At 38.2% G+C, this 24,906-nt stretch overlaps 1 protein-coding gene across 3 annotated transcripts in view; it reads right to left on the bottom strand.

Moving 5' to 3' along the window:
* Positions 1–2,600: 2,600 nt before the first annotated feature.
* mettl15 (methyltransferase 15, mitochondrial 12S rRNA N4-cytidine) overlaps positions 2,601–24,906 on the bottom strand; it is a 70,004-nt gene continuing 47,698 nt past the window's right edge. For all 3 annotated transcript variants that reach the window (XM_016552834.1, XM_016552832.1, XM_016552833.1), the window contains exons 4-6: positions 17,004–17,195; positions 13,208–13,386; positions 2,601–3,371 (exon numbers count right to left, since the gene is read on the bottom strand). In XM_016552834.1, the coding sequence (XP_016408320.1) occupies positions 2,917–3,371; positions 13,208–13,386; positions 17,004–17,195 (826 nt within the window). In that variant the 3' untranslated portion in view covers positions 2,601–2,916. The remainder of the gene's footprint in view (positions 3,372–13,207; positions 13,387–17,003; positions 17,196–24,906) is intronic.

Genomic DNA, 24,906 nt, shown 5'->3' with positions numbered 1-24,906 from the left:
GGACGTAACATTTCCGTCACACGCTTGAGGAATTTGGCCAATCACAACGCACTGGATAGCTGGCTAATCAGAGCACACCTCGCTTTTCAGACCGATTAGTTTTGTAAAAATCGACGCGTTTCAAAAAGGCGGGACATAGAGGAACGTACAGAACGTACAGTACGTGGAAAATAATGTGGTTTTTTTACTTTAAACCGCATAAACACATTTCATTACACCAAATACACAAAATAATGTTCTTTTTAGCAGCATCATATGACCCCTTTAAAAAAAATCTGATAAAGTGAAAATGAAAACTACACTGAAAAAACAAACTGAACATAAATTAGAAATAAAACAAATTGAAAACAAAATATAAATAAAACAGAGAAAATTTATAAAAAAAAATAAAATAAAAAAATAACACCCTCAGGCAGATATTTCAAGTGTTATGCAAAGTGTACATGAAATTCTTTCAGAATTCATTCCCACACCACTGACATTTCTAACAAAAAAAACAAAAAAAACAGATTCTGGAGTTCTATTGTTTATTTTGTACTACTTCAAAATGACAAACACACTGATGTGAATAAAACTACACGTGTACACACCCAGAAAAAAAGGACAAACTGCCACTGGGCTGGTACCCTTTCAAAAGGTATTAATATGTACACTTTAGGAAATAATATGTACCTTTAAAATACTAATACGAACCATTTAGGGGTCAATAAGGTGCAAAGATCTACATTTTAGCTTTTGTACCTTAGGCTACCTCCCCAGTGACAGCTTTGTACTTTCTTTCCTTAGTAATCTAGTAAAAAGCATCTGTTTGTGTTTGCGTTGTTCTCTATCGTCTTACTGCTGTTCTGAGTTTAGTTGATCGAGCTCTTGGGTTCTCCTGCACCTCTTCCTCACTTGGCTTTATCACCTTCTTCAGACTGACCCAATATTTGCTCTCTCGTCCCTTCTCCTCTTCTTCGTTCTCTTCCTCCTCCTCATGCTCCTCTCCCTCTAACCCAAGCCGGGCTTTGGCTCGCTGGCGAAGGCTGCGGCGCGGTGGGGCGGCCAGGTCCTCTCCACGGAGGAAACGCTTGGTCAGCCGGTCCTCCAAGGAGTGGAAAGTGAGAACACAGAGTCGCCCCTTGGGACGGAGCAGGGTCTGCGCCACACGCAGGCCGGCGTGCAACTCATTGAGCTCGTCATTCACGAATATCCGTAAGGCCTGGAAGGTTTTGGTGGCAACGTGTGAAGGGCGCTGCAGGCGGTCACGCCGGGCGTACAACGCGCTCACTGGAAACGCTCCTAAAATCAAAGAGAGGATTAGATTAGTTGTTAAGTTAAGAGGCTTTTGCAAGGTTCCTTTAAAAAATAAATCCACAATTTGAATTGTTCACCTGCACCAGACTTTTGTTTTAGTTTATAGTCAGACATATTAATTGATTCACATGTATTTTTGAAATTGGTTCCTATTTAATAGTTCATAGATGTTTTATAGCAGTGATTTTCAACGTTTTCTTGTGCTATGTATCCCATCAAAAATGTTCAAGTACCCCTTGAACTGAATATCATGAAGACATACCATTAAATATTTTTAATATTATTCATTCTACTTTTTTAAAAATAAAGGAAAAAGAAATACTGTTTGTGAAAAACTGACTCACCAAGTAGTATACATACATTAAATGTCATCCATATACATTTTTTAAAAAATTACACAATACACACGTTTCTTTCCTTAAAAAGACACTAAAAAAAATGATGAATCAAGATATTGCCTCAGCTCACTCTATCCTGGCCTCAGTGCACGCTAAGCCGGGGCTTCCCCTCACGGTAGGCCGCTGTGTTTTTCGTTGCCACTGATGATTCAAACGTGAGTTTTGGGCAGTGTGGATTAACGTTAGCATTTGTTGTTTGTCATTTCTCTGATCACAAATGCAGACAGGGTTTTATGTTTACGCGGCGCAATGCAACGCAACGCGTAAAACGACAGTATAAGTCATTATAATCAGTACTTATGTCCCCACTGGATGCAACAAATGCCTCTTTTGTAATGGGTTTTAATGTTTTTGTCTCGTCGCTCCGGCCGGACACGGCATCAACAGTATGTGAGAGGCGTAACATTTCCGTCTCACGCTTGAGGTATTCGGCCAATCACAATGCACTGGATAGCTGGCCAATCAGAGCACACCTCGCTTTTTCAGATCGATGAGCTTTGTAAAAATCGACGCGTTTCAAAAAGGCGGGACATAGAGGAGAAACAATAACGTACAGTACGTGGAAAATAATGTGGTTTTTTTACTTTAAACCGCATAAACACATTTCATTACACCAAATACACAAAATAATGTTCTTTTTAGCAGCATCATATGACCCCTTTAAAAAAAATCTGATAAAGTGAAAATGAAAACTACACTGAAAAAACAAACTGAACATAAATTAGAAATAAAACAAATTGAAAACAAAATATAAATAAAACAGAGAAAATTTATAAAAAAAAATAAAATAAAAAAATAACACCCTCAGGCAGATATTTCAAGTGTTATGCAAAGTGTACATGAAATTCTTTCAGAATTCATTCCCACACCACTGACATTTCTAACAAAAAAAACAAAAAAAACAGATTCTGGAGTTCTATTGTTTATTTTGTACTACTTCAAAATGACAAACACACTGATGTGAATAAAACTACACGTGTACACACCCAGAAAAAAAGGACAAACTGCCACTGGGCTGGTACCCTTTCAAAAGGTATTAATATGTACACTTTAGGAAATAATATGTACCTTTAAAATACTAATACGAACCATTTAGGGGTCAATAAGGTGCAAAGATCTACATTTTAGCTTTTGTACCTTAGGCTACCTCCCCAGTGACAGCTTTGTACTTTCTTTCCTTAGTAATCTAGTAAAAAGCATCTGTTTGTGTTTGCGTTGTTCTCTATCGTCTTACTGCTGTTCTGAGTTTAGTTGATCGAGCTCTTGGGTTCTCCTGCACCTCTTCCTCACTTGGCTTTATCACCTTCTTCAGACTGACCCAATATTTGCTCTCTCGTCCCTTCTCCTCTTCTTCGTTCTCTTCCTCCTCCTCATGCTCCTCTCCCTCTAACCCAAGCCGGGCTTTGGCTCGCTGGCGAAGGCTGCGGCGCGGTGGGGCGGCCAGGTCCTCTCCACGGAGGAAACGCTTGGTCAGCCGGTCCTCCAAGGAGTGGAAAGTGAGAACACAGAGTCGCCCCTTGGGACGGAGCAGGGTCTGCGCCACACGCAGGCCGGCGTGCAACTCATTGAGCTCGTCATTCACGAATATCCGTAAGGCCTGGAAGGTTTTGGTGGCAACGTGTGAAGGGCGCTGCAGGCGGTCACGCCGGGCGTACAACGCGCTCACTGGAAACGCTCCTAAAATCAAAGAGAGGATTAGATTAGTTGTTAAGTTAAGAGGCTTTTGCAAGGTTCCTTTAAAAAATAAATCCACAATTTGAATTGTTCACCTGCACCAGACTTTTGTTTTAGTTTATAGTCAGACATATTAATTGATTCACATGTATTTTTGAAATTGGTTCCTATTTAATAGTTCATAGATGTTTTATAGCAGTGATTTTCAACGTTTTCTTGTGCTATGTATCCCATCAAAAATGTTCAAGTACCCCTTGAACTGAATATCATGAAGACATACCATTAAATATTTTTAATATTATTCATTCTACTTTTTTAAAAATAAAGGAAAAAGAAATACTGTTTGTGAAAAACTGACTCACCAAGTAGTATACATACATTAAATGTCATCCATATACATTTTTTAAAAAATTACACAATACACACGTTTCTTTCCTTAAAAAGACACTAAAAAAAATGATGAATCAAGATATTAATTAATCAGTTATTTTTCAGTTTAAAAGGTTTATCAAAGCAAACATTTCTAAGTCCCCTTTTGCAGGGAATCACTATGTTAGCGCTTTTTAAATATAAATATTTATATAGTAAATTTCACAAAAACTGAAACAAATTTACAACTTTGAAAAATCTTTTTCAGGTGTACTTATATTTTTTTAATCATTGCAAACAAAACAGGTGTCCCATGGTACAACATTTCAAGTTTTAAAATTGAAAAAAGACAACAAAAACCATTGTCTTTACACTTGAAACAACAGTATGTGACCAATGGACCTTTTAGCTGAATAATTTGACTTAAGATCTCATGTGCCGACTGTTTTCTGGCTTTATGAACTATATTATTCAGTATGATGGATTGAGGTGCAATGGGTGCTTTTCGCAAAAACAATCAAGAAGCAAATTCCTCATCAAGAAGGAAAAGGTGCTGTGTACTTTAAGAGCATATAAACAAAGAGACAAACGCACAGAAAGATGACCACTGCTAGGGACACACAGGGGCTTCTTCCAGATCAGTATGTGTGATGACACAGTGCTTTTGAAAATAAACAGGCTGTTCTACAAAGCTCCCAAAGCTCATGGAGAGATGGGTCCATGCTGTATATTGTGCTGAGATGATTTGGCTCAGTCTGAGCAAGGGGAGGTGATGTTGTTCCCTGAACTGACAACATGCAGAAGTTTTCTTATTAGAAGGTAGGGAACACAAAAGTAGGACCATACACTATATATCTACTGTAAATCAAAGTAAGCTTATGATAATGCTTTTATGGTTATTTCTGGCGTCCATCAGAATACACATTGGTTCTGAATAGTATCAAAATCCAGATAATTATATAGAAATTTTTAATATTATATTATACTTAAAAAAAAATACATTTTAGGTTTCTAAATAAAAGTCTGAAGGAGTACTGAATAAATGTTTTTGTTGAAATACCTGTATATTCGTCTGTACAAAATGGCTTTTTTTTTTTTATCTATAGAGTGGTCAAAATCACCCTTTTTTGAACTACTCGTTTTGCAGCATATTCCAAAAAATCCATTACACTTAGGTTAGACATTAGACTACTATTAGATATGTTTGATACACTTTACACCATTACGTAACACATATACTGTACATAAAAAAAAAAAAAAAGGTTACATCTACTGAACTCACTGTGATTCACACGTTAAATGTTAGCACATCAGTTTTTTTCAGCCTCACCCTTCAAGGCTTTTGATAAACCTAAAAAAAAAAAAAACTAATTAAGCAACAAAGCCAGCCAAAAGCTATTTATTCATATATTTCCTTAATAGTTCACTTAAAAATGTCAGTTCTGTCATCATTTATTCACCCTCATGTCATTCCAAAACTATCATTCTTTTTTCAGTGGAACATCAAAGATGATATCTGAAAAATTTTTTCTACCCACAATGAAATCCAAAACAACATTTGAACCCACTGACTGTAACTGTAGGACAAAAAACATGAGATATTTTTCAAAATATTTTCTTTCACACACACAAAAAGAAAGTCATACAGGTTTGGAACAACAAAGTAAACATTGACAAAATCAATTATAACCAAGTATATTTCCGTTTTTTCTTCACCTTGCCTTTCAGGGCTTCAATATGAAAAAAAAAAAGTTAACGATTTATAAAACTATTTGAAGAAACATGTTAAAGCCATAGCTTCACCTGGATGAATAAGTGGAGGAGATGGAGAGATCGACAGCTAAAGAAAACGAGAGGTGTTGCATCTCTCAAGTCTTGCACTTCTGGGCTTGGAGAAACGAGACACTGGCCAATCAATAAGACCACATGCCTCTGCCCAGCCTCTTATTTTAAAATCAAGACATAAGGGAGCACGTGAGGAACAGGAAAATATGAAACGGAAAAAATGAAAAGGAATAAAAAAAATGAGCAGATAGTAAATAGATGGATACACAGACAGACAGGCCTGGGGGGGTTTGGGTTAAACAAGGGCAAGTTTGCGATTTGGATTGTTTGAAAAAAGGAAAAATATATATAATGCACAATCAAATAAAATCAAGTTCAGGTTTAGCAGGCTGTAAACAATCACACAAAACAATGTGTATCGCAGCAATCTAATTTAAAAGAAATCCTGATTTAGGAAAGCATCAAACAATCAAATCTCAACTGCAACTAATACAAGGTGAATAAATACAGCAATCAGTCTGTTCCTGTTACCTCAATGGGTGCTCTCCTCACATTCCAAGCAGCAATCGCTATTGATTCTCCATAATTGGCCATGAATCCTGATGGGTGTGACAATGAGAACAGCCTCTGCCTAATTACCTCTACATTTAAAATGAACTCACTTTATTAAAAACAATGTTTACACAGAAGCCTAATGAGCTGTACAATGTAAATGGGCAAAGATCCGTCAACTTTAAAACAGACAAAGCCACACCAATTTTTTTCTCTACTAAACGTCATTTAAAGATAACACGAAACATTAAAACATTAAATAATTGAATCAAATTTGAGCCATTTAATAATTCCCTAATAGGTCATATTTATAGTATACATCTATACAAACACTGGCTATTAGAAAGCCAAGTCAAATGTAGTGAAAATGGCACTTTGTTAAATGGAAATGTAATTGGTTGGCAGTCTTGTATGGGAGTGCAGGGATTAGAGGGTAACACCCAGCTGCTCATGGGTCTGATAATTGGAGGTATGTCTTTATATGGATCAAAGTGATTACTGCATGACATCCTTCTGTAATGAAGGGAGAGATCTCTCTTGAATGAGGCTCTGCACAAGCACATTTCAGCTTGAATAGAGGGCTCATTCTTTGTCTGACCATGAATTGAATTACGGATTTCCTTTTGTGATTCCTCTCTATTAATCACGCGCTCGTGTTGCATTAAGGAATGAACAAGGGGCAGAACTACCATTTTGAAATTCAAGGCTCCAAACATCATTTGACTGATTGATCAAAGAATAAAAACAAAGGCAAATGCTTAAAAGATGGTATTTACTGTAGAGCATTGTTCTGATTAACTGAGCTGAGAAATGACTGGATTTGTTCGGTTGTAAGCACCAAACACTGCTACATATATGTATATACATATATGACCCTGGACCACAAAATCAGTCACAAGGGTCAATTAAAAAAAAATAAAAAAATAAAAAAATGTATACATCACATGAAAGCGGAATAAATAAGCTTTCCATTGCTCAAAAGCAATGTTTCTGTTTTTGATAATATAGTCTTGTCTATTGCCCTAAGGAAAATAAATAAATAAATAAATATATATATATATATATATATATATATATACACGCACACAAATAGTTTGAGACCCTTCTTTACATTAAAAATCTCAATGACCATATCACTCCAGCTGTAGCACATTCACACCAAAGTCCTGAACGCTTCACCCTGAGCTCTGTATAAGTCTCATTTTAGTACAAGAGAGATTCAGAACATTTCTATGATATTAAATAAAGACCTGTTAAAATGAATGAATGAATGATGAATGAAATTCATCATTCATTCATTCATTCATATGTAGGCATAATCCTGTTAAAATGCATAGCTCCATAAGTCATCGAAAGTTGAAAAGATTAAAACATGCCTCACTTTTGACTCATCCATCTCTTTGTTCTGAGGAAGGAAAAGAGAAATAACGTAGGTCAGGTGAGCTGGCCAAGACACGCTTAACATTTAGGAGGTATGTCTTTATATGGATCAAAGTGATTACTGCATGACATCCTTCTGTAATGAAGGGAGAGATCTCTCTTGAATGAGGCTCTGCACAAGCACATTTCAGCTTGAATAGAGGGCTCATTCTTTGTCTGACCATGAATTGAATTACGGATTTCCTTTTGTGATTCCTCTCTATTAATCACGCGCTCGTGTTGCATTAAGGAATGAACAAGGGGCAGAACTACCATTTTGAAATTCAAGGCTCCAAACATCATTTGACTGATTGATCAAAGAATAAAAACAAAGGCAAATGCTTAAAAGATGGTATTTACTGTAGAGCATTGTTCTGATTAACTGAGCTGAGAAATGACTGGATTTGTTCGGTTGTAAGCACCAAACACTGCTACATATATGTATATACATATATGACCCTGGACCACAAAATCAGTCACAAGGGTCAATTAAAAAAAAATAAAAAAATAAAAAAAAAATGAAGTTCTTAGCAATGCATATTATTAATCAAAAATTAAGTTTTGAGATATTTACAGTAGGAACTTTACAAAATATATTCATGGAACATGATCTTTACTTAATATCCTAATGATTTTTGGCATAAAAGAAAAATGTATAACTTTGACCCATACAATATATTGTTGGCTATTGCTACAAATATGTCTGTGCTACTAATGACTGGTTTTGTGCTCCAGGGTCACATATAAAGTATTTTCTTAAAGTATAATAAATTAATTCATATTAGAATTTATAATTGTTTTCATCTGAAGATATTTTTAACACATTAACTTTTTGTATAAATATTTATATAAACATTTTATTTATAAATATTATTATTATTATTAGAATTAGTTTAATTTTTGTTTAAATTCTAATTAAAATTAACTTTAACAGCAATATAAATGTATTATTACACATTTTTAAATGTTCATTAAAATTTGTTTTGTGTAAATGTTTTAAATGTCTCAAAAGCAATGTTTCTGTTTTTGATAATATAGTCTTGTCTATTGCCCTAAGGAAAATAAATAAATAAATAAATATATATATATATATATATATATATATACACGCACACAAATAGTTTGAGACCCTTCTTTACATTAAAAATCTCAATGACCATATCACTCCAGCTGTAGCACATTCACACCAAAGTCCTGAACGCTTCACCCTGAGCTCTGTATAAGTCTCATTTTAGTACAAGAGAGATTCAGAACATTTCTATGATATTAAATAAAGACCTGTTAAAATGAATGAATGAATGATGAATGAAATTCATCATTCATTCATTCATTCATATGTAGGCATAATCCTGTTAAAATGCATAGCTCCATAAGTCATCGAAAGTTGAAAAGATTAAAACATGCCTCACTTTTGACTCATCCATCTCTTTGTTCTGAGGAAGGAAAAGAGAAATAACGTAGGTCAGGTGAGCTGGCCAAGACACGCTTAACATTTAAACGTTAGATTGTACAACTAAGCACTTGATTAATTTTGTATAAACCATGTTTGAAAATGGCGTGAGACGGAGTTTGTGACTCAGTAACTGGTTTATTCCTCGTTTATCATGACACACGGAAATGGCTAAAGGGTGAATATGTTTGGTGAAAAGACTCAATCCTGCATACGCTATGACAACACGCTGATGACTCACTTCCAGCAAATGTGTCTCACGGACACTTACATATTTCTCCTTGTTCACCTCTGGGAAAGAAAAGAGCAATAAGTGAAAGAGAGAGAGAGACAGAACTGAAATTAAAGCCTTCCATCTTCTTGTTTACCCTGAAGAGTTAACTAAAATTTGCACAACATTTCCCAATCTATGCTGATCACATCAGGTTTCCAGGAAGAACGGAGATGAAGGGTCCTATATTATTCTGTAGTGTCAATTTACGCCGCTTTCTTTGAAAGCTCAGGAAGGGCCGTTACAAGTGCCTTGTTCCTGGGCGAGGCTGGCAATAGCTGTTATGCACAAGACTTTTTAAAGAGTAATGCTTCATTATTACCTAGTAAATCCCTCTATCTGAGCAACGGGCTGCATAGGGACACAGAACCTCATGAATGTTATTTGAGGCTGAAAGGGCAGCGTTGCTATTGGCTGCTAGGGACTGTGGTGATTAAAAATGCCTGTTATTGGAAAATTAGCATGAAGAACATTTCAATTATTGGTTAAGAATCTGAAGGCATTGGGTTACTAACATTAAGGCTGCAGGTTCAAATCTGACCGTGGAACTGTAGAATCATATGAGAGCTTTTGATGTCAACCTAGTTCTGATTAAATATACATTTCAGTTTGTATGATGTTTTCTGTGCATTTGACACCCTTCATGTGAGTAAATGATGACCGAATTTTAATTTTTGAAAATCTAAAAAAGATGTTTACTAGAGCTACTGAACAACACTGGGAAAAAAAAACAATAAGTAAAATTTACTTAATTTTTCTTTTGCAAGTTTTTGCACACACAGTTTATGCAAATAGCAAAGGAAACAAGTACATTTAAGGTGGCCAGTTTGAGCTTGACAAGTAATTTCTACTTAATTATTTTAAGTTTACGCTGCAATACTCAAGTACATTTCACTCAGTCATGGTTTGTAAACTTTACTCAAACAATGTAATACTGGAAAAAAATATGCTATTAAAGCATGTGGTTCACTTACAAACATGGAAGTAATCAGGTAGACAGCTTGCTATCCTTTTTAAGATAATATGTCTACTCAATATAGTTATTACCTAAATGAACACAGATCTCAATACTAGGTACACAATACACAATGGTAACAATCAGTTGATACTGTTTTAGTATGAATTTTGAGAAGAAAATGAACTCCACATGTCACAAAACAGCAACTGACTTAAAGAATCCTTGTAAACAAACAATTCCAAGTAAAATATACTTGCGTTAAAGAACAAACTTTAATTTCTAAAAGCTTAAATTGAGTACTAATATAGAATTGACTCTTTTTTTTTTATTCTTGCCTGAACTAAATTATATAATGTAGAAATTACATTTGTTTTTCCGTATTGTATGTTTTTGTTTTTTATCAGTGAATGCCAAAATGAAAAATAAAACAAAAAGGCGATGCAAATTTTTTATCTGACAAAATCCGATGATAAAATATTGCAGTATTTCATTAAAAAACGTACAGTGAGGTCAAGTCAAGTGGATTTATCATGAATTGTACTTGAATGGAAAAACATGATTTCACTTAAACATGATTGTAACACATTAGATTAGATTTTGAATCCCAGATATTCTATGTGTTCTCAGACTTTTGAACCCCACTGTATACAGCAGAATTAAGTTAGTTATTTTCCATTACCAATTTGAGGCAAACAGTGTAGCCAGTTGTAGTACTTGTTCACAGCTCTGTATACTTGCCAGTCTCTCGCGACACGTTGAGACGCATCGTGATTTTGTTCCTTGAATTTTCATCTCAATGTCTCAATGCCAGAAATATGTTGTTGCATGGAGCTCTGGAGTTGAATGAGACACTAAATCCTAAGTTATTCAAAAACAACAATTGACTGCTGTGAATAAAAAGATTCCACTAAACACTAATTGAATAGCTAGATACTATAAGGAAGCGTTATCCCTGTTCTGAATGCAAAGGAGGTAGCAGGTTCGTCAATGGCTATTACAGGGATCGTTCAGCCAAAATTATTTTGTGTTCCAAAGAAGAAAGTAAGTCCTACAGGTTTGCAACAACATGAGTGTGATTAAATGAAAGTTTTTCAGTTGAAAATAAAATAAAATTTTGTGTAAAATATCCAGTAAACAAATTAATTAATCAACAAAGAGAAAAAAAGTCACTCACTGTTTTATCAAAGAAATGGCCTAAAAAAATGGAGAATGGAGAGTGAACTCCAGCTAACAGAAGTATAGACTTTAAGGACTGCCTTAATTCCAAAACTGTGATATGGGCCTCCGCAAACTTGGAAGGAGAAAGCGAAAGATCAATTTTCATCAGCACTCCAACAAGTTTGCTCTTCAACCATTAATCAATAGTGGGCTGATTAGTGTCTCTACAGTGATATTAAAGCATGACCAGCAGCTTAAACAACTGTTTAACCATGCTGTCAAATCCTGTGAGCTGCACCAAATTAATCTGAATGTTTTATGGCAACGCTAGATTGACGGCTTCAAGGTGTACCAGAGCGGCCGGTGTGGCTGTCAGGGTCAGTGAGGGTGCGAGTTACTGGCTCTAAGCTACTTTTATGCTGATGCTCTTTATGATTCAAACTGGTCTGATATGTAGAAAGCTGATCTGTGCATTGGGATCGAGGGACACTTTCCTTCGGGAATCTGGATAATCTTCTGTCACGCCAGCTGGGTTCATACTGATGAGAATATTAGACTGCCGTGACCTCGTCTCCTCTCTAATATGTTTCCCTAAATAGTGCGGATCCCCCGTTTTAACATGGACTAAAACCCCAATCAGAAGCTACAAAATTTGTGTAGGATTTACCTACTCGTGCAGGATTTGCTAGTAAATTTCACAAATAATTACAAAGAAACAGCAAGTAACACATTGAATTAAAAAAATTGAAGTAGAAAGACCGAAATAGCATTTTCTTATAAAATGAATTTTAAAAATCTTATTTTTTTGCAATGTAAAGCAATGTGTTTATGCAAAGGATTGTGACTGGTGACTACAACGATACACCGCAAGCAAGGCGGAGGAGACACTCTGGAGGTTCTGACACTCATCTGCCTCCAAAAGCAAGGGCAGAGAGGCATTATGGGGCTTTAGTTGCTCATGTAAGGAAACAAAGAGCACATAAGAGGGAGAACTCCCATGACGCCCATTGTTATGGTGTCTAAACCCCACCCATTCCCCCATCATCAGCACTGATAAATACACACATATACAAATACACACATATCATCCCTCCTCCTGCTCCATCAATCGCTTCCCTTGGCAACGGTAATGCTGGCAGTCCACCGCCAACCCCCAGGGACCCTCGGGAGTCAGAAGCTTCCAGATTGATTGGAATAAACATTGTTGTTGACTTGCTCTACTCTTCAAAGAAGATCAAACAACTGCCCTTAGTCACACCTGTTCTCCCGGTGTGACGCATGTGCTTGCCTCGTGCTACCGTCATCTTCTGAAGCGACTATCTATCTCGTCGCCAGTGTCGGGCTATGGAAACCGCGCCGGCAAAAATAAAGCAGCCGATAAATATAATATCAAAAAGCATCGAGCTGCCGCAATGTGGTGCGTGTGACGCGTGCGTTTGGAGAAGTGTGTTGGTGGGGGTGTGGTGAAGGGCACGAAAAGGGAGGGAGCGAGTGTGAGAAACAAATCAAAGGATACAAGGAGGGGGGAGTCTGGGGTAGGAGAGGATGGGAGTGTGAGTCCAAATACGAATTAAGGGGCTAAAAAGCGCACGGAACCCCACCTGCAGCTTTTTCGCTAGCGCTTCCTCTCTCGCTTTGTTTTTTATTAATAAGAGCCCTGTCAGTTGCAAGGGATGTGTTGCTGACGGACACTCAGACAGTGAGAAATGAGTGGAGGGGGGGGAGGAGGACGGCAGAGATTTCGGATTAGAAAACGCCATCTTTTCTCCCCTTCTCCTTTTCCAGGACAAATAGGTCCCATAGGGAGAGTTTGCATTAATATCGCTTCTCTCTCTCCTCGCCTCCCTCGAGTGTAGGGAATTAATGAGGGGGGGTACCTGCTACGATGCTGGCCAGTTGCAAGGTCCGGCCGATGGGGTAGACGCTGCGTGCCTGTGCGATGGCCGCCGCAATTTTCCTGGTGTGCCGCTCCTCCCCATACGTGGCCAGCACGGACGCAAGCGCCTGTTGATCCAAGGCGTTGACCACGTCAGCCGCGCAGGGCATGTCGGGGTACCTACGCACAAAGAGGAGCCCAATTAAGCAGCTTGACGTCACAAGTTCCAGGCTGACAGAAGCCAAGCCTGACAGCTCTAAGACACCAGTGAAAACCCCTCCCACTCTGGGAGATGTGGGCTCGAGATCTATAAAAAGCGAGAGAGCGTGTGTGTACATGAGAGAGAACAGGAGGGAGAAACGGTAAGCGACAAATATAAAAATATCAAATCATGAACTGAATTATGCATTCGCTTTTTCTTTCTTTAGGAAAATGTGTGCGCACACTCCAGGAAGAACAAAGATATACCAGGATAAATGAGGCAAAGTTACACACCTACATAAAGAGGAAATATATTAGCTTACTAATACGAATAAAACTTAATATTTCATGTAGCGAGTTTCAGTCGGCAGCTGTTCAGTACACTTGCACATGTGATTCATATACTCCCAGTGATTCATATATTCCCTAAACATCTTGACTCACACGTACGAATCTCTATATTTAGACATATGCAGTTATTTAGGTTTGATACCTTAGACTCCGAGTGGCCCATTTCTTTGCCTCTGTACTGATGGACAGCGAGGGAAGCAAAGAATAATTGAGCGCTCAGGTACTGACTGATACTGGAACATGCATGCGCAGCAGCAGCTTCAGTCATTTGTCACCTGGAGTCAACTTGATGAACCTTTCATCATAACCTTTCTTTTGGAATCGGCGTCGTTCTGGATCTCACATTATGCTTGAACGATTCTTCTCTTATTTAGTTTGTCATTTACAGTATGTGGGCACGGAATGAGTAACTCCAAGTCTCCAACAGATAGACATGCTGATTAATGCAAAGTATGCTCTGTTCTTCTCGAAGGCCAGCTCGAGTCGGCCGACTGCGTCATGCCGTCGTAAACTTTAATTCTCGCACTGGTTTTTGTGATGGAGCGAGGATAAGGCGTATTCAGATACCGTGGGCAGGACCTGGATCGACCTGCACTATATCTCGCCTTTTCTCTTTTTCCTTTGGGTCTCTCTCTCCCTCCTTCTCTTTTTTCAACCATTTCATCTCGCCCCCAGAAAAAAAGTTCAGAGTCAGTTACGGTGGGTGGGATTTCCACCTCATTATCACAGTGAAAACTTTGACAAAACTTCCTAATAAGAGAGGAAGGCCTCTCGCTCTTCTTCAAATCAGAGGGAAGCAGTGGTTTGCATGAGAGGCGTAGGAGACTTAGAGATGATGGCGATGATAAAACACCACTCTAGGTGTTTCCCAGCCCTGGCACAGGAGTACCTGTCTTCCTACTCAAACACACCTGATTCAACTCCTCTGCTCGTTAGTAGAGACTACATGACCTGAAATGCATGCGTCAGAAAAAACACCCCACAAAAATGAGTATTGTTGGCAGTACTCCAGACCCAGGGTTAGGAAACACTGCTCTAGGTGACTAGTTTCTTTATAAGTGAAAGGGTGTGTAGGCTTTATTAAAGACAGCAATCAGGTCAAATTGTTGACATGTGCTTCAAATAGCCTAAATAGTACCGCACCACAGATTATAACAATATTATTAGTTATATACAAAAAAATGGTTATTTAATACAGGGGTTTTCAAACCTGTCCCGGAGGCCCCGCAGCACTACACATTTTCTGTCTCACTTATCTGTCACACCCAGTTCAGAAAATTAATTGACATAATTCTTAGAGCTAATATTGATTTTTTTTTAATTATTATTATATTTTGTCATATGGGTAAACGTCATATATAAAATGTGATTTATGCTTTTCAATTTTGAGAATGGAAAAATACTTAAACATCTGCTGCTTTAATAGAACTATCACTCAACATTTAACCAGAAAATGTAACCAGAATATAATTGGCTCATATGGTGTTTTTAGCGTTTTTTTTATTATTTTAGTTTTTTATAAAAAGATGTTGCACTTTCGTTGTATGGAAAAGAGCTGCATAACCTTAAAAGTTTTCCTTTTTTGGCAAACTATTCCTTTAAAATTTAACCATTTAGTACGATTTCACTGTTTTACTCCTGCGGCTTAATCAAATACTGTTGAAAGACAAGTAAGATATTGAAAATTAAAAATATTAATGTAGAATACACATTGTGAAATGGGTCCTGGACTTTGTGACACCCTGCCAATGTCTAAACCTAAACTTTATCACCCTAAAGGGGTGATCACACTACACTTTTCTTTCCATTCACTTCCATTTCAATGCATGTGAATGCTGGAGATAGGAAACGCAAGCTCATGTGAAGAGGATTTGTATTTTGCTGCATTTCAAAGTTCAAATTTTCAGATTGAAAACCACAGTTTTAAAGGGACAGTTCACCCAAAAATGAAAATTCTCACCTGCGTTCACTTTCAGAACACAAATTAAGATATTTTTGATGAAATCCGAGAGCATTCTGAACCCAACACAACTACAACATTCAAGGCCCAGAAAGGTAGTAAGGACATCGTTAAAATAGAAACGTAAAGAGAAAACCAAAAAAGAAAACCAAAAAGAAGAAATTGCTGAATAAAGACGTTATTTTTGTTTTCCTTGCGCATAAAAATTCTCATAGCTTCATAAAATTGAAAAGGCTTCATAAAAGGTTGAACCACTGATGTCACATGGACTATTTTATCAATGTCCTTACTAAATTGTGACCCTGGACCACAAAAACTGTAAAAAAAAAAGTAGTACGGATATATTTGAAGCAATAGCCAAAAATACATTGTATGGGTCAAAATTATCAATTTTTTTATTATGCCAAAAATAATTAGGATATTAAGTAAAGATTATGTTCCATGAAGATATTTAAGCAAAATTCCTACCATAAATATATCAAACCTTAATTTTTGATTAGTAATATTCATTGCTAAGGACTTCATTTGGACAACTTTAAAGGCGATTTTCTCAATATTTAGATTCCAGATTTTCAAATAATTGTATCTCGGCCAAATATTGTCCTATCCTAACAAACCATACATCAATGGAAAGCTTATTTATTCAGCTTTCGGGTGATGTATAAATCTAAATGTCAAAAAATTGACCCTTATGACTGGTTTTGTGGTCCAGGGTCACAATTAGTTGCGTTCCTATCTATGCAGGGTCAGAGAGCTCTGATTTCGTCAAAACTATCTTAATTTGTGTTCCGAAGACGAACAAAGGTCTTACGGGTTTGGAACGACATGAGGGCGAGTAATTAATGACAGAATTTTCATTTTTGGGTGAACTATCCGTTTAAGAAATACTGTGACCTGAGCTTTGGGGCGAGGCGGGTTCTTTCTCACTACCTAAATTAGTTCTGTTCATTCACCAACTATCTTAACGCTAACATTCCATGTGTCCCTCAAAGCTCTGTCTGTGAATCAGCGGGCTCTTCAGAGCTTAGTCATCTTTTTATTGTATTAAGCTGTAATTAGGTTATGCCTTACACCTGTTCAGAATTAGTTTTTGAATAGCTATAATAGAGAAGCATGGAGACTCTGTAGATGTAATCAATAAACGAGTGAGCCAAGAATAATAACTGTGGCCATCAGTGTATATCGAGAGTGAATCAGGCATTACTAATAGCACAAATGATTCTTGGAACATTCATGACAATGAGTGCTTCTACTAAACAGAAGTGAGCCGAGGTAATAGTCGAACCTGTCTCCATCCATCCTCATGTCCAGCGGTCCATCCTTGCTGAGGGAGAAGCCCCTCTCTGCTGAATCCATCTGCATGGAGGAGCATCCAGCGTCCAGAAGGGCAGCATCCACACCTCCTGGACCCAAACCCAGTGCTGGGAGCAGGTTATTCAGCTCACTGAACCTCCCTAGTACTGGTTTCACCTGGCCCCTTAACAAAAGAGAGAATAGAAAATAAGATAATGTTGTCTTAGCTGTCAATTTTGAACAATTTAAGGTGTCTTTGCTGAACAGAAGTATTACCTTTTCGAAAAATAAAACAAAATTAAAAAATGAAATAAAAATAGTTAGTCAAGGTTAGTTTTCCATGACCATTTTCCACTCTCTTTCTCTGACACTAAATAAAGAGATCAACTTTTGCTTTTGTACCTTCAAGATTCACAGGCGTCTTCACATGTGAAATGATTAACAGTGCTTATGGGTTGCATTTGTGGTCAGGTCTAACATAAATGGTAGTGCTGCATCTTTTAGTAAGATTGTTTGCAAAGCCTGTATTCATTGTGACAAAAAAATGTGCCTCACAATCTGTTAAGGTCAGACTAACATGGGGCTTGATCAGAGACCTTGTTAAAAATAAACATCAGCCACTCATTTCTAATGCTGGAAGCCAGACACAACAAAACCTTTGGTGAACTCTTATCATTAGTTACAAAATAGAAAAACAGTTTCTGGTGTTTAGAGTATCAGTATCCATCCCACTTCTGCTTTATAACTTCACATTGGGCCAAGCTATTAAAATACCAACTCAGTGGTGCACCGCAAATGCATGAGTGACTGTACTGGGGATAAAACACTATTACTGACTGATGTATGGTGCAGTGTTCTTATAGTTGACTAGAACTAAAACTTTTTTCATTTCATTTTCATGAAATGAAACAAAGCAGAAATAAAATAAAATGGAAATATGAAATGGAAAAATAAAACTTAACGAAAATTAGAAATACCGCCTTGGCAACTTACGGAAATAAAAAGTGCAGAAAGTGATTTAAAAAAATGATTAAAAATGAAATCAAAATAAAGCTAAACTGAAATATAAAAAAAAAAATCACATCACAAAAATTAAAACAGAATATATATATATATTCCGTTTTAATTTATATATGGCATAAAAAAAAGCAGTAAATGTGCAGCAGAGAGCTTTTGAAAAAAAATTGAACAAAAAATAATTAACCAATAAATAAAAAAAATAAACTGATGATAATACCGATCCATACAAAATTGAAAGTGTATTATTTTAAGATTCTGACTTAAAAAGGGCAACCAATAATAAATACAACTTTCGCGAGTATGCTTCCTATAATTAATAATTAATGGTATAATTTATTTCTTCACATTAAACACTTGATAGTTCAATAATAATTAATACATGCTGCTATATATTTTAACATTTTATTAAGGGCCAACATAATATGAAACCAATCAGCAGTCTTACATTATTCTATCATTTTTCTTATGTGTAAACTTTATACAAAAATAAAAGTATCGGTATCGGGCGAGTACTGGAAAAAGTGGTATCGGTGCATCCCTAATATATATATATATAATAAATATGTGTGTTACTTAAAGTTACACAGGACTGTAAAATAATGTTGACACTCAAACCTTCTTTGTACAAGGCAAGTTTAAGTTTTTGCTCTTATATAGTCAGTTTCCACACAGAAAGGAGCTGAACAAACGGTGGCAGGTGTTCTGCCTCTGTAGGGCTGGTTACCTAGGCACTAAGTTCTTAGCTGGTGTCCAAAGACTACTGCAGCTCATAAGCTGTACAGAGAAAGAGAGACAGACCAAATAATATACCCCACAGGGAAGGTAACAAAATATAATTTATTTATCACCTTGGAGACCAAAATATGAGAGTTGTGAGAGAGTGCTGTCGCAGCTTAAACTTAATTGAAAAACAGACACACAAACCGACAAACACACAGAAACGTACAAAAACGCATGCGTGCGAAGGCTACGCGATTATTCGGTGATCACGGACACACATTTGCAGGGAAGTATGAATGTTAGAATATATGCGTATGACGTTTCATTCAACTTGAAGTGGAGGTGTTGGTTTGACGCGAGTATTGACGACGGCTCTTTAATCCACAGTCATTCATATGGAACCGTGGGTGGTTTTTTTTCTTTTTCACTATTGCTTTAATTCACTGTCTTTGCTTTATCTGAAGAGGCTTCACAGTCATGAGTAACACAGACACACTTACGTCGTGTCTCAGACCACACACACATTAAAGCTACATGAATACGGTTTAAAAAAAGATCAAGATGAAGCTGAAACCAGACATAAGCATTCAGGCATCATCTCAGTCCCTCCTGACTCTCTGCGTCTCCTCCTGAGTTCTTCCCCAGCACCGAAGAGCCATTCATTTTTCATGTGACCTTTAGACAGCCTGTGAGCTGAGAACAGCCCAGGTAGGCAACTATAAATCAGACAGCAGAGAAGCAAATGAGGCAGAGAACACTAGGGGTCCCATGCAGAGGCAGAGGTGGTTAATTTGGCCGCGTTGGCTTTGCAGTCATGCTAAACACGCAGATTCCCCACCCTGACTCGTACTAAACTCCTTCCAGATGAACAAAAAGTGCAGAGGATGGGGGTGAGAAATCACCTCCTCCACCTCGAGGGTCATCAAAGGTCCTCTTCTGCACCCACTCACACGGCCGGCCCAGGGCTTTACCCGTAGGTGCCGGCGTCCACACACCCACGGCCAGCTGAAAGATCAAGGGTGAGGGAGCTGCTCGGCTCTCGCCCCCGCTGCAAGGGCTTCCCTCAGTTCTCCGCGCCGCAGAAGGGGCTTTCTATCTCGCTCTCTCGCTTCTTCCCTCCGCCTCGTTCGCACAGTACCTTCATTAATTTGCTGGAAAATCTATAGTGAGGCATTCTCTTGCCCGCCCACACAAACACAGACTCCGCAAGAGCGGTAAGCCCCCTTCCCTCCCTCTCGGTCCATGGATCGGTGAGTTTGGAGGGAGAAAGGGAGAGGCTGTGACAGGCAGAACGCTGCCTCTGCTGTTGCTTCCCGTGTCAATACACAGTCAATTTAGGGCCTCAAAGGTGCCAGACTTCACTGCAGTAGTTTATTTTCAACGTTAAGGGGTTTTCCTAATATCTAGATGAAGTAATCGGCTTTTTCTGTGAATGTGCAAGACTTCCGATTCCTTAAATGCTTAGAAGAAGAACAAAGTGCAGTAAATGGTGAAACTGTTTGTGCTACAAACCAGTGTGTTTATGATTACGATAATAAATTGAAATAATATGAAAAGTTTGTGATATCAAGCAGCATGACAGACTGTTTTTGTACAGCTAAAATAACTGCAAGCAGACGGCAGCAAGTTACAAATAGCCGCACCCACTCGTACGTTAAAAATAAAGTGGATATTGGTACCAAAACATAGCCTGAAACCACAGGCAATATGATCCTGAGTGTAAAGTACAACCATTCTGAGTGACCACACTCAAGCTAATTAGGCTTAGGCGCAGTAAGATTGCGAACATGAAATATACAAAAAAAGCTTCAGATATTCAATTCGAAAACAAAATTTATTGTCTGAATACTTAAACCAGTAGCGAGTGACTCTGCAAGCAGGATTTTCATTACTGAATTTTCACAGTATAGTCAAGGTTTCCATTGTTGTTTCTTGAGAGGCATATTATGCATGTTCGGTTTGGGTTGGATGAAAGATTCTTATTCCTAAAGAAATATCACAATATTTAGCAAACTATTATACTTTATTTGCTGCAGGCATGTACACTGTACTTTATTAGACTGTTTGTATTTACTCTATACAAGATCTATTCTTCAAAAGCGGGAAAAAATTTAACTAAATCCATGGATAAGATGGAGAAGGGAGAGTCGGTGAACAATGTTTAATTTTTGTTGTCCTTTTCACATGCAGAGTGAAAATGCAACAGCATGGCTTGACACTGACTGATCAATAACAGAGCAAAAACACTGATTAAATCCTGTGAGTCCCTCAGCCCCTTTCCTATCCCTTCTGTCTTCAAATGCCAAGCTTTTCCCTAAGCTACACAAATAATGTTGACACTCAAACCTTCTTTGTACAAGGCAAGTTTAAGTTTTTGCTCTTATATAGTCAGTTTCCACACAGAAAGGAGCTGAACAAACGGTGGCAGGTGTTCTGCCTCTGTAGGGCTGGTTACCTAGGCACTAAGTTCTTAGCTGGTGTCCAAAGACTACTGCAGCTCATAAGCTGTACAGAGAAAGAGAGACAGACCAAATAATATACCCCACAGGGAAGGTAACAAAATATAATTTATTTATCACCTTGGAGACCAAAATATGAGAGTTGTGAGAGAGTGCTGTCGCAGCTTAAACTTAATTGAAAAACAGACACACAAACCGACAAACACACAGAAACGTACAAAAACGCATGCGTGCGAAGGCTACGCGATTATTCGGTGATCACGGACACACATTTGCAGGGAAGTATGAATGTTAGAATATATGCGTATGACGTTTCATTCAACTTGAAGTGGAGGTGTTGGTTTGACGCGAGTATTGACGACGGCTCTTTAATCCACAGTCATTCATATGGAACCGTGGGTGGTTTTTTTTCTTTTTCACTATTGCTTTAATTCACTGTCTTTGCTTTATCTGAAGAGGCTTCACAGTCATGAGTAACACAGACACACTTACGTCGTGTCTCAGACCACACACACATTAAAGCTACATGAATACGGTTTAAAAAAAGATCAAGATGAAGCTGAAACCAGACATAAGCATTCAGGCATCATCTCAGTCCCTCCTGACTCTCTGCGTCTCCTCCTGAGTTCTTCCCCAGCACCGAAGAGCCATTCATTTTTCATGTGACCTTTAGACAGCCTGTGAGCTGAGAACAGCCCAGGTAGGCAACTATAAATCAGACAGCAGAGAAGCAAATGAGGCAGAGAACACTAGGGGTCCCATGCAGAGGCAGAGGTGGTTAATTTGGCCGCGTTGGCTTTGCAGTCATGCTAAACACGCAGATTCCCCACCCTGACTCGTACTAAACTCCTTCCAGATGAACAAAAAGTGCAGAGGATGGGGGTGAGAAATCACCTCCTCCACCTCGAGGGTCATCAAAGGTCCTCTTCTGCACCCACTCACACGGCCGGCCCAGGGCTTTACCCGTAGGTGCCGGCGTCCACACACCCACGGCCAGCTGAAAGATCAAGGGTGAGGGAGCTGCTCGGCTCTCGCCCCCGCTGCAAGGGCTTCCCTCAGTTCTCCGCGCCGCAGAAGGGGCTTTCTATCTCGCTCTCTCGCTTCTTCCCTCCGCCTCGTTCGCACAGTACCTTCATTAATTTGCTGGAAAATCTATAGTGAGGCATTCTCTTGCCCGCCCACACAAACACAGACTCCGCAAGAGCGGTAAGCCCCCTTCCCTCCCTCTCGGTCCATGGATCGGTGAGTTTGGAGGGAGAAAGGGAGAGGCTGTGACAGGCAGAACGCTGCCTCTGCTGTTGCTTCCCGTGTCAATACACAGTCAATTTAGGGCCTCAAAGGTGCCAGACTTCACTGCAGTAGTTTATTTTCAACGTTAAGGGGTTTTCCTAATATCTAGATGAAGTAATCGGCTTTTTCTGTGAATGTGCAAGACTTCCGATTCCTTAAATGCTTAGAAGAAGAACAAAGTGCAGTAAATGGTGAAACTGTTTGTGCTACAAACCAGTGTGTTTATGATTACGATAATAAATTGAAATAATATGAAAAGTTTGTGATATCAAGCAGCATGACAGACTGTTTTTGTACAGCTAAAATAACTGCAAGCAGACGGCAGCAAGTTACAAATAGCCGCACCCACTCGTACGTTAAAAATAAAGTGGATATTGGTACCAAAACATAGCCTGAAACCACAGGCAATATGATCCTGAGTGTAAAGTACAACCATTCTGAGTGACCACACTCAAGCTAATTAGGCTTAGGCGCAGTAAGATTGCGAACATGAAATATACAAAAAAAGCTTCAGATATTCAATTCGAAAACAAAATTTATTGTCTGAATACTTAAACCAGTAGCGAGTGACTCTGCAAGCAGGATTTTCATTACTGAATTTTCACAGTATAGTCAAGGTTTCCATTGTTGTTTCTTGAGAGGCATATTATGCATGTTCGGTTTGGGTTGGATGAAAGATTCTTATTCCTAAAGAAATATCACAATATTTAGCAAACTATTATACTTTATTTGCTGCAGGCATGTACACTGTACTTTATTAGACTGTTTGTATTTACTCTATACAAGATCTATTCTTCAAAAGCGGGAAAAAATTTAACTAAATCCATGGATAAGATGGAGAAGGGAGAGTCGGTGAACAATGTTTAATTTTTGTTGTCCTTTTCACATGCAGAGTGAAAATGCAACAGCATGGCTTGACACTGACTGATCAATAACAGAGCAAAAACACTGATTAAATCCTGTGAGTCCCTCAGCCCCTTTCCTATCCCTTCTGTCTTCAAATGCCAAGCTTTTCCCTAAGCTACACAACACAACTAAATGCAATAGCCAAAAAAAAAAAAAAATTCAACAGTGCAACAACAAAAAAAAATGATAAAAAAAAATGCTTCGCGTTGTGCCTAACAATGCCCCTTAGCTGTTATAAATTCACTGTAAACCACGGCTTCTTGGGGCTTATTGCTTTATGCTACTCAAACAAAATCAAACAATATCAGATTAAAAAATGCCATATAACACAATATCTAACACTAGCTTGCTCTATTCTATCTGTTTTCTTTTTATTTATTATATTATTTAAAAAAAACCTTGCTATGTGTACTGCGTCAAGCTAACTGAGACTTGTTATAGCACTTGTATATCATTACTCTTTTGTTGATTTTGATTGCTTCCATTGTCCTCATTTGTAAGTTGCTTTGGATAAAAGTGTCTGCTAAATGACTAAATGTAAATGTAAACAGAATATGACAGAACAAGATAATACCATGCAACCAACTATATCTAAGTTAACAACATCAGATAAAACTATAAAATTCATACATGCCCCTCCAGAATCTGCAAGAAGGTCATCATTTTGTAAAAATAAGAGGTCAAATAATATTTGCTTGATATTTAAATTTGTCCAGATAAAATTTCCACAAATTTTAAAAGTTTACTACACCCCCCCCCATAGGGGTCATATGATGTTGCTAAAAAGAACATTATTTTGTGTATTTGGTGTAATGAAATGTGTTTATGCGGTTTAGGGTTAAAAAAACACATTATTTTCCACATACTGTACATTATTGTTTCTCCTCTATGCCCCGCCTTCTGAAACGCGTCGATTTTTACAAAGCTCATCGTTCTGAAAAAGCGAGGTGTGCTGTGATTGGCCAGTGCTCCAGTGCGTTGTGATTGGCCGAATACCTCAAGCGTGAGACGGAAATGTTACGCCCCTCACATACTGCTGATGCCGTGTCCAGCCGGAGCGACGAGGCATAAACATTAAAACCCATTACAAATGAGGCATTTGTTGCATTGTTGCATCCAGTGGGGACGGATTATAATGACATATACTGTCTTTTTACGCGTTGCATCGCACCGCCTAAACATAAAACCATGTCTGCATTTGTGATCGGAGAAATGACAAACAACAAGCGCTACTGCTGAAAACGTTTGAATTGTCAGTAGCAAATTCTTTAAATATAAAAAACGTACTTGCAGTCTGTGAGTCAGAACAGCCGGCATTGCAGTCTACTCTTCCAGGATCAGGAAACAGTCCTCCATAAAGGAACGGCCGGCGGGCCGGCGGATTCGACGAAGGAACGGCCGGCGGGCTTGCAGCAACCACATGTGGCGACCCCGGGCTGGACTCCGCTTCATCCCCGGTGAAAGCCGATCCGGCGATCCACAGCACTAAGTTGATGTATT

Source organism: Sinocyclocheilus rhinocerous, unplaced genomic scaffold (genome assembly GCF_001515625.1).
Source record: "Sinocyclocheilus rhinocerous isolate Xijiao unplaced genomic scaffold, SAMN03320098_v1.1 scaffold225, whole genome shotgun sequence".
Classification (NCBI taxonomy): domain Eukaryota; kingdom Metazoa; phylum Chordata; class Actinopteri; order Cypriniformes; family Cyprinidae; genus Sinocyclocheilus; species Sinocyclocheilus rhinocerous.
The sequence above is the reverse complement of the archived record's forward strand: the minus strand, read 5'-3'. Positions and strand labels throughout refer to the sequence as shown.